This window comes from Euphorbia lathyris, chromosome 5 (genome assembly GCF_963576675.1).
Source record: "Euphorbia lathyris chromosome 5, ddEupLath1.1, whole genome shotgun sequence".
In the NCBI taxonomy this organism is placed as follows: Eukaryota; Viridiplantae; Streptophyta; class Magnoliopsida; order Malpighiales; family Euphorbiaceae; genus Euphorbia; species Euphorbia lathyris.
The window spans coordinates 31,476,912-31,488,388 of NC_088914.1; the positions used below are offsets into that span (position 1 = coordinate 31,476,912).

Genomic DNA, 11,477 nt, shown 5'->3' on the forward strand with positions numbered 1-11,477 from the left:
ACTTAATTGGATTGAGCCTTGGTATGGAAACTTACTAAGTGATAACTTGAGGACGGATTTTTGGAGTTAGCTCACCCTCGCAAGATTAGCAAGAACCAAGCGTTTTGCTGCTTCCACGCCGCCATGTTCACGAAAACGTATAACTAAGGCTGTTTCGTCTTCTTTGCTCAACATGGGAATTTGGAGTGCAGCACCAATAAATCCATGTGATAGAATTTGTAAAATGATAATGAATTTATTTCTTCGCCTCTTTGCCAATAAAGATTCGTGGACGTTCTTACAAAGAAACACTTATGATACTCGAACTAATACCTTGTCGAGCATCCCATAATAGAGTCCGACCACAACGACCGAATTGAGTATCTTCATGCATAAGGATACTAGATTACCTAGTATAAAAGATTTAAAAAATCATCACAAACCTCCCTGCCCTTCCATCCCTTGGATCGATAGAGGGAGGGCAGAGCTTTTGGTTTTTTCACGACTTTCGTCCCTGCTCGACGGGTGAATCTTGCAGTCAAGCTCTCTTCTGTCTTTGCACTCTAGGGCCCCTAAATGACCGCTCAGTGATAAAGGAGGTAGGGGCCTATGAGTCGTCGGCTCATTCTTCAACAGGCACGCGGTCAGAGCTTCGGGCTCCTCCCACTACTTGGGAGCTTACGGTTTCATGCGATTTAGTAAATTAGTAAACTAATTTACTAAAAACTAAAAAATAAAGGAGCAATACCAACCCAAAATCTTATCTAGCTAGATTTATCAAAAATATTTTGACTAAATTTAAAGTGAATTAAAAAAGAGAATTCAAATGTTATTGATATCTTGATCTTTTTTGAAATAATTAAATTTATTCAGTATTTTAACTATTTATAACCAATAAATAATATAATTTATTCAATACCTTAACTACTTGTAACATGGTTTTAATTTTATTATTATTATTAATTACATATTAATTTATCCACATTGTTAATATTATAGAAATTATTAATTTTTTTGAAACCATTATTATTTAAAATTTATCCACATTGTTAATGTTAAATTAAATTGATTTTTTAACCATTATTTAATTTTGTTTTACTACCTCTTTAAAAACCTGCTGTCAGAATAAAAACAATGTCACATGTTTATTTATAGTGATGAAACTTGTTGAGAAATGCTTTTATTTTATTATTAATTTTTGAAATAAAAAGGAATAAAATAAAATATTTATAGGAAAAGAGAGATAAGAATTGGTTTTGTTATATTGAAAATGAAAAAAGAGAAAAGAGAGAGAATGAAAACAGAGCTTTCTTATTCTTATTTTCTTCTTCTTCTTCTTCACATTCTCGGCCACCGCTACTCTTCTCTCTTTGATTGATAACCTTAATTATAATTCCTACTTTTTGTTTTTTCTTCATTCCCCTTTCTAATTCCCTCTTCCATGGCCAAGACCACCGGCTTTAACTCCGATCCGTCTGTCATGGCCAAGGCGACCGAATTAAAGAAAGAATTGCAGAAGCTTGTCAAAACCATTCTCGACGACGAAGATTATCCGTTAGAAACCCTCGATCAAGCCAAAGAAACCCTATTCGCTCTAAAAGAACTCAAGTCGAAGAAGAGATCCTCGTCCCTTAAATTGCGAGAATCGTTGCCTTGCCCTGACGAGTTTAAATGCCCTTTATCCAAGGAATTGATGAGAGATCCTGTCATTTTGGCTACAGGACAGGTTTGTTTCTCTCAATTCTCAGTGTTAAAAGAGTGGTTGTTTGCTCTCAACTGTAGAGGATCTGTCTTTTTCACTATTCTTGGCTTTAGCGCACTAAGGATTTCAATTTACTTGCAATTATTTTACTTAATTCAGTTAGGTTTTTAATCTTCAATTAATATGTTCAAATTGTCGGTTAAATACTGTTCTTTTGGCTGGATTTAATATAAGACTTAGCTCTAAGTGGATTTAATATGATAATTTGAATTTTGATCATAATTTCTTTATTTTAGATGCTTTTAGTTGCATTCTCCTCCCTTTACGCTATGCTCCGATTGATGTTGAGTAAATATGGGAAATGTAATTCAGAATTTGTTAATTTGAGTCTTCACAGAAAGATGGATTGCAAAATAACTGAGAGAATTTCAGATTTTATTGGCTTTGGGTAGTCTATGGGATTTGGTGACTGTTTGGTTTAAGAATTCATTAGCATTGAGACAGATGTTTGAAATCTGGTGATATCAAAGTACTATTCATGCTTGTACTATTTCAGGAGCAATGAAAAATGTGGAAGCTTGTGTTTGATTCATGTATGGATAAATTCGAACCTTGCTATGGTAATGTCTTCATCAGATTTTCTTTATAAATGTTACATCTTTCAGAAGATTATTTGTTTAATTAGGATTTCCGAATGAATTAATGAAATGTCAATACCACATATGAAGGAATTTCCATCATTCTTGGACAGAATAGCTGCATTAAAAATAAGTTCTTTGATTACTATCTTTGCTTGGCTGATTTTCATATTGCTTCATCTGAACATTTGTTAATTTAATCTTTATTATTGATATGTTTAATCTTGTTGTGTCAAATTGTGCAGACTTATGATAGACCATTTATTCAGAAATGGCTGAAAGCTGGGAATAGGACGTGTCCTCTAACTCAGCAAGTCCTGTCACACACACTCCTAACTCCTAATCACTTGATCAGGGAAATGATATTACAATGGTGCAAGAGTCAAGGGTTAGAGTTGCCGGACCCTGTTCAATATGTTAATGACGATGGAATAACAGAAGTTGACCGCGATCATTTTCTGTCTTTGCTTGAAAAGATGTCTTCAGCACTGCCTGAACAAAAAGAAGCTGCAAGGCAGCTCCGGATGTTGACAAAAAGGATGCCCTCTTTCCGGGCATTATTCGGCGAGTCTACTGATGCAATTCCTCAATTGCTTAATCCACTCACTCGAAGCAAGTCAGGAAATGAGATTCACCCAGATGTCCAAGAAGACGTGATCACAACCCTCTTAAATCTTTCGATCCATGATAACAACAAGAAACTTGTTGCTGAAACCCCAATGGTAATTCCTCTTCTTATGGAAGCATTAAGGTCAGGAACCATTGAGACGAGGAGTAATGCAGCTGCAGCGCTTTTTACATTATCTGCTCTTGATTCCAACAAGGTACTTATTGGCAAAGCAGGTGCTCTAAAACCACTTATGGATCTTCTAGAAGAAGGACATCCTTTAGCTATGAAAGACGTTGCTTCCGCAATATTTACCCTATGCTTTGTTCACGAAAACAAGGCAAGAGCAGTGAGGGATGGAGCAGTGAAGGTGATTCTGAAAAAGATTATGAATGGTGTTCTTGTGGATGAGTTATTGGCTATTCTTGCAATTCTTTCGAGTCACCAGAGGGCTGTTGAAGATATGGGAGATCTCGGAGCTGTTCCTTGCTTGCTTCGAATTATCAGGGAAAACAATTGTGAAAGGAACAAAGAAAATTGTATAGCCATTCTGCACACTCTCTGTTTGAACGACCGAACCAAATGGAGAACAGTGCGGGAAGAGGAGAGTAAGTATGGAACAATTTCAAAACTAGCTAAAGATGGTACTTCAAGAGCCAAGAGGAAAGCTAATGGCCTTCTTGAGAGAATCAATAGAGCTGTGAATCTTACACATACAGCATGATAGATAAGAAGCTCGGCCATGCACCATAATCAAGTTTGATGAAATGTAAATTCTTCTTCAATGCCCCATCGGTGCAACTCCAACATATCTGTGCCATTCTCCAATGCCTTGATGTAAATAGTAAATTCTATTCTCCAAATTTTCGACTCGAGTCTGCCTGTCCATAAGCTTGTTATAGGTTTTTGACTGTGTGTTCTGCTGTTGATGTATGGTGTCCTTCGCATATGCCTGATAATGGTTTTAGATGTTTCAGATTCTACCTGAGGCAGTTTTTGGTTTTTTACCAGTATGGTAGCATAAATTCTCTGGTCTCATATAATATGGAATTTGAACTTTTGTAAAAGATTTCCTACCCTAGTTTGTTCTCAAATCCATGCCATTTTACTTGAATCTACCAATGCTCCACCCTTTTTTTTTGTTGTTGTTGCTGCTGGGAATTTCCATTGTCATATGATTAGTTTTAATCCAATTAATCCGTTTGAAGTTATTAGTCACTCTTTAGTTGATTTTGTATACACTAAAATTGAACTTGAATTGAGGGTTAAGTTTAGACGACTGAGGTCATTTTGACTTAATGAGAGAAGATGTCAAAAAGTTTGGGGACTGAAAGGTCGTTTTCACTTAGTGAGAAGATACCAAAAAGTTTGGGGACTACTGATGAGATTCATCTTCTGGAGTGAGAAATGTTGGCTGGCTGGCTTATTTGAAGTAGTATTGTTAGAACGGATTATCATGTCCTAATCACGTTAGCATAACATATTTTTATCTGATTATTTATAATATAAATATAATAAAAATAAAAGGAATAAATAAGAATCAGTTTACCTTTGTTTTTTTTAGAAAAGTCTTATTCAAGCATTATCAATTTTACCATTATATAATGGAAGTTTCCAATCAAATGGTTAGACTGTTATTTAACTTTTACACCGGACTGTTCAAATGTTTACACCTGATTGTTCAAATGTTTACTGCATTATATAAACACCGTTATAAGATGTTAATAATTAAGTTTTGACATATGGCTGGCTAAGTCAATCAAACAAAAAGAACTTTTACCGTGTGCTTTAATTTGTCAATGAATTTTTTTTGGATGTCCAATACTACAATTCAAGTAATTGTTAAATGTACATTTTCTCAAGAACTATAGGTTCAATTTTAGACGTTATCCCGGAATAAAACTTACGTGAAATAAATCGTATTAAACAGATAGTCTTGATAAATAAATAGTGGTGTGGTGTTAAAAAAAAATGATGTACATAGTTTGAAGAGGGTATAGATAGATGATTTTGAAATGGTGAAATGAGTGGTGGAGGAGAGGAGGGAGTGGTCCATCAAAGATATTGCACAACTTTTAGTGAAAGTCTTCAATACAACACTTAAAGATTTTACAGTATGTTTTCCTTGACATTTTAGGAATACGTTTACCAGATAATGCCAATTTTGTATTTATTAATTTTATATCATTCTTGCAAACTCACAAGCTATTTGTGGTTGGCAAATCAGATATTAACTAATCATTCTGTCGCTATTATTTATTTCAATAAACAAAGGGAGCCTTTAAATTATATTATTGTAATAAACATTTCACATGAAATCTATTTCCTTTTCATGTTCAATTTATTCATGCTCATAAATACAACACATAGTAAGAAAATTATATTAATATTTTCTTTCATATTTGATTTTTAAAAGGGTGAAAATGACTTCAAATTTTACCCAAAAAGAGATTAGAAGATAATATCCAATAAAAATCGAAGTGAAAGGCAACAATTATTAATCATCTTTTTGGTGGGATTTTCATTTTGATTTTCAATATCAAACAAAACCAACAATAAAGAAAGAAATGGGACTACCACGTGGAATTACACCTAAGCCAATGCCATCTAAAAAAATAAATACTATCTCATTAAAGAATATAAAAATTAATCTTCATTGATTTAGGAGTTAGCAAAAGAATATTGTTTATGAGCCTTAAATAAATAAATAAGTAAAAAGAATAATGGATGGGCATAGATGGGTATATATGAATGAATTATTGAGTAATAGAAGTGATAAGATATAAGTGAATAATTGGTGAGTGGCCATTTTTGAAGGTCCATGGATTGGATTGAATTGAATGAACAATGAGTGGTTCTAACTTAGGAATCTTTTTTTTTTTAAAGGACAATTTATCTTTCTAAATAAAATTAAATAAAAATATTTAGACAAACTAAACCCCATTTTCTGTACCCTTTGAAGGGGATATACACCCCCATTTTGTAGCAAAACTATAACATGATAAGACATCATGATTTGACCCTTAATCTTTTCTTTTCTTTTCTTTTTTTAATTACTTAAAACAACCCTTATTTCTTCTTTTACAATCCATTCTTTTATACTTTGTTACCCATATTTTTACAATATTTTACTCAATTTCTATTCCTTTTTTTGTTCAAAATGAAAGCTACAAGAAAAACAATAAAACTACACATAGGTGTCGGGAATGAATTTAGATTTCCCGATATCTCTATAATCTTCTTGGAGGAGATGATGTGGATCATGAGGATTGTAACCCCTTATCTACTTGCAGTGATGACTGATTTGGTTAACCAGTTTGTATACTTGTTAGCTTCCCTGTAGAGAGAGTCACGATACATTTATTCTTGAAGGAAATGATCCCTTGGATGAGGACTCGATGAGAGTGAAATTGTTGGTTTTCAAAACATCTATTGAATAGTTGTACAATCTCTTTGCAGTCAGATTCTACAATTATGAACTTGTAGGTTTGATCAATTGTCATGTTAAACCAGTGTATATTCTCTAATTCCAACAACCAATAGTCATTGGCATCTCTTATTAAACTCCATACTCCAGTGACATTTGAATTCTGGTTGTGTTCAAATAGCCATACTAAATCAGTCATCTAATTCCAACAACAGTCATATGAAATCTATCTACTTTTCACAAGTTGTGTTCAAATCCCAACAACCAATAGTCATTGACATTTCTTATTAAACCCCATGCTCCAATGACATTTGAATTCTGGTTGCAAGATCCGTCTGTGTTCAGCTTGATCCAATATTATTGGAGTTTCTGCAAAGATTAACGTGTTTCTCCATTTCTAGATGTTCCATAAGCTAACAAGGAAGATAAAGTTCCAATTCACACCCTATAAAGTTGTATCTAAATTGCACAAATTTGACTGTAACTATTTCATTTAGTTCTAACTGAAAATGATTGGGTTACTGTTAAAACTGAAAAGGGACCGCTAGAAGGTATATGTCTTTGGTCAATCTCTAAACAAATGACAAGAATATTCATTGAATTGTTTACACATGTCTCTAAAAAAGAACAGTCCATCACACATATCTCTAAAAATAAACGCTTATTGCAACACAAGCTTAGATCCTTTGGCACACCGTGACCCAAATGCATAAATAAAAATGTTCGGTTTCGTGAATCATTACAGGAAAAGGGTTGCAAACCAAAGCCTTGCCCTAAAGAGCTTCAGTACACTGAAGATGGAGGGGTATAAGATAATAAGCAAATAACCAAACATGTCACATGCACCAATCATACACAATAATAGGAAGGTAATCATTCGGAGACATGGACTAAGAAAATAGATACCGTTATCCCCAAAAGCTGCCATCTTGATTTGCGCACCTTACAATTAGCACACGCTAAATCAAAGTGGTTCTATCAAGTGCTTTCTCTCAATATTCTCCTACACATACATAAAGCGTCAACTAGTATATATAAACTAGTATTTTCATAAACACCCCCAAAACCCTATAAATAGAAAATGAAATTATACAACCGATATATCTTATTTATTAAACACTAGAATTTCACTGTTATCGTATCTCATGTCTTTATATGTTAAAAATAATATTTTGAATACTAGTTATACTCCGAAATCAAAAGGCAGCCTTTTTTTTTTAATCCAATGCAATTGGTACTGTATATTTTGTTAATTACAAGTTAGTATAAAATTATGATAATCTTTGGTCCCCAGTTTCATGAAATATTTTCAATCTAACTTAATTGGTGGTGAAAAAGGAAAAAGAAAGTAGAATGAGGATGTGAATTTTGGACCGACATTATGAGCTCAAACATCATCGCGCTCGCACTCGGACAAAAAAGAACTTCTTCTGGCATGCATCAATCATCAATTATTACACCCTAACAACTCTTTCTAATTAAATAAAAAACTTTGCACCACCAAAAATTAAGTTTAGATAATCCATAATCTCATAATTAAATTATTTATGAAATTTTTATTAAATTCAAACTCGTGAAGGTATATAAGCTAATGAAAATGATAGTAGTATTCACCTCTATCCTAAAAATGATCGTTATTTATTAAATCTAAATTTTAAACAAATCTCTACCGTAAAATTGTAATAAGTCTAAATTTAACGAACATTACTTAATGAAATGTAAAAAGATTCAAAAGTGACAATGGTTTCTAGGAAATTTGATGTAGATTAAATCGATCTGGAGGTTTTAATCTTAAACCAACAAAGATTACAAATTTCTCAAGCTAAACTTGAAGGTTGAGTAAACCCAAAAGGAATGAATCCTTGCTCCAATGGAGGCTTCAAAATATAATATTCATCAAAAGTTAACCAACATTACAAAAGATGGAGAATATACAGGGACGGATCTAGGGGGGTAAGGGAGGATCTCCCGACCCTCCGACCCTCCGGAACACCCTTGACGAATAGTGGTTCAGTGTTGAGAAGCCCCCCCAAAATAGTTAAAATTAATACTTATAATGTAGAATGTAATTATATAACATGAAACTAAGTTTGCATAGTTGGTTGTAGTGATAATTAAAGAATCTCTATATCCAAATGGTCTTGTGTTCAAATCTCTCTCTCTTCACTTTTTATCTCATTTTAATTTTTTTCCTTAAACCTCATTCTCCTTTAAAAATATCAATATTAAATATCATTTTTTTGTGTCCAAATGGTCTTGTGTTCATTTTTTTTTCATTTTTGGGTTTCAAAAAAAATATCATTTTTAATCATTATTAACCTCATTCTCCTTTATTATTTTTTAGTTACAAAATTCATGACCGAGAAAACAATTTGATGAATAATTTCTCCAATTGACCAAACTTGTCAACGTTAAGGATAAAATTGCTCTTGGCTGCCAATATTAAGGGTAAAATTGCACCATTTTATACGTTAGAGGTAAAATTATTCTTAGGTGTAAACATTAGAGTATTTTTGCACCTTATCCTTACTTCATATTGAATCTCAGTTGTTTTGTACCTTAATTTTTCTAATTATGATCAAATTTACCCTTATATTATCAAAAATTTGAAAATTTCGATTTGACTACTATAAATCAAAGCCTTAAGTCGTTATTAAAAAAAATCTTCATGCAATTGAGCCCCTCCGGACCTTGAGCTCTGGCTCCGCCACTGAGAATATATACTCCTCCCAAATAAAAGACAAATACTAAAAGGCCACCCCTAGGGTTACCAACAACTAAGGAGCCCTAGGGGTAAGATAGGAAATGCATAAAGATAGATATTAGGGTAAATAAGTTCAATGGCAAAGTGGTAATTAATTAAATGGCAAAACAGTAAATAAGAGGTGGTAGATATTGTCCTTAGCAACAAGAACTTGGGGAGGAAGTATTCCTCAATCCAGGTACGCCCCGCGTGGCCTCCCTCACGTCCCGCGTGGACGTGTCCCTGGACCTGGTGGTTCTTGTTGGGCACTCTTACGCGTGGCGTCCTGAGACATACGCCCCGCGTACTCGACCTCATGGTCTGAACTCTCATCGGAGACTGGTTCCACGCCCCGCACCTTGGAGGGCACGCCCCGCGTGTTCGACTTGCTGGGTTGTTCTACCGGCTTTAGGCTCTTTACGCCCCGCGCCCTACCAGGTACGCCCCGCGTGCTCCCCTGTTTGCCCTTTTCTTCATCTCCCTCGGCTAGCTCTCTACGGGTCTCGTCTTTAGGTTCTGGGTCCGCCTCTAGAGGGTGGATGCCCTCATCAAAATTAAAGACTAAAGAAGAGAATGGTCTAAGCTATAATTTTAGTGATAATTTTTCAATTTTAAAAAAATGATTACTAATAAATGTCTTTCTTGAGTTAATATTTTGGTTTTTTAATAATAAAAATAGAGGAATATGTGGAAATATGAAAAGGGGTTAAATTAGTTGGTAAGTAATTGTCAATGACAACTATTATTATGACGTTTTTTATTTTAATTTGGATTCCTCCGTCAATTAGTCAAAGCAAGGGACCGAAAGTCCTACATTTTCAACCTTTTTTATTATTTTTTTAATATTCACTGTGGACCATTACTTTTGTTTTTACTTATCTACACTTCGTCGGTGGGAATTGGAGAACCTCGACACTTCTATTTTTACTTTTGTATGGTTATTGAGTTGAGAGACTAGATTTAGTGTTGTTTGTTTTATAGTACTGTATTATATTGTTTGTATTTTTTTAGAAAATGCTGTTTTTTCAAAATAAAAATTACTTGTTTTTAACAAAATTATTTTTCAGCTATAAAATATAAATAGGAAATATCCAACCAAATACTTATAATTCTACATTTTAAATTGAAAAGACAAATAAAAGGAAAACAAATAGCAACCGAACATTCCCTTGATCTTTACATATAAAATAATATAATTTTTAATCTAACGTTTATCAGATGGTGTAATTTGAAACATCGTTAATGAGAAATAATTTTTTTTAGATGCATCTTACAATCTCTCCATCATTCTGACCACCTGACAATCTTGGAATTATATTCTATTAAGGCATAATACCCATTTGGCTCCCCAAACTAAGGCTTCAAAGTTAATTAGGACCTCAAACTATCAAAATCATTAATCAGGTCCCTGAACTTAGAAAAAATCACCAATTGAGTCGACATTCTAAACAAAAAATCATTTGGTTGAACAGTTTCAAACCCTCTTCCTCAAACTCATTTTGAACCCGCACAGAGATGATTACGGCCTATATCAAATAGTCACAATTTCTGATTTTAGGATAGGATTGACACTCAATTGATGATTTTTGCTTAATTTAAGGACCTGATTGATGATTTTAATAGTTTAGGATCCTAATTGACTTTGAAGCTTTAGTTTGGGGATCCAAATGGATGTAATGCCTTCTATTAATGAATAAAACTTGTTCTCCTATAATGAGGTTTAAAATATCAGTGTTAATTTTTTTTTAATTTGTATGTATGATAATTTGAAAGGCTAAAATTAATAACTTATCTCTTAAAATTACCATAAAAATTATGATGCATTTAAAATCAGATTTGTACAAATAAAAATTAATAATAGCATCATACATGTAAAAAAGTTATTTTTAAATATTAAACATATTATTTCAAATATATATTAAAACAATATTTTAATTCAAATTATATTCATATCTAATCTAGTAACTAAGAAACCGATGTATTTTCTTCAATAAATAAATAAACTAATGTATTTACATACCTCTCTCAAAATTTCTCTCCCCTTTCTTTCTGAAAAATTTCTAGCAGATCTTTATTTTTTTAAGAGGAAACAAGAAAAAAAAACAAATTATTAAGTGTTTATAAGTTAACTCTATTTTTATCATTTCATTTATATATTTTTTAGTTTGATCAATGTGATACTTTATTTTTGAATTAGATAGTAATCTACCCAATAAAATCGGAAATTTTCTTTTAAGGAACAACTCTTCAACTCTTCATGGAGAATCTTCCTCATGGATTTGATGTGCTCTCAGAATGTCAAGAAAGCTATTATTGTTTTAAGGCTTAATGAACAAGGGATCAAAAGAAAAATCACTATCAAAATGAAAAAGGGAGGCGAA

General features: G+C 32.9%; 1 protein-coding gene across 2 annotated transcripts; it reads left to right on the forward strand.

Annotated features, from left to right (window-relative positions):
* Window positions 1-1,236: 1,236 nt before the first annotated feature.
* LOC136230824 (U-box domain-containing protein 9) lies at window positions 1,237-4,137 on the forward strand. 2 transcript variants are annotated; one of them, XM_066020011.1, is made up of 3 exons: window positions 1,567-1,705; window positions 2,238-2,301; window positions 2,565-4,137. In XM_066020011.1, exons 2-3 carry the CDS (start codon window positions 2,299-2,301, stop codon window positions 3,648-3,650), a joined length of 1,089 nt encoding a protein of 362 aa, XP_065876083.1. In that variant the 5' UTR covers window positions 1,567-1,705; window positions 2,238-2,298; the 3' UTR covers window positions 3,651-4,137. The 2 variants fall into 2 exon arrangements, with proteins under 2 accessions (XP_065876082.1, XP_065876083.1); XM_066020010.1 differs by lacking the exon at window positions 2,238-2,301 and having other exon boundaries at window positions 1,237-1,705.
* Window positions 4,138-11,477: the final 7,340 nt, after the last annotated feature.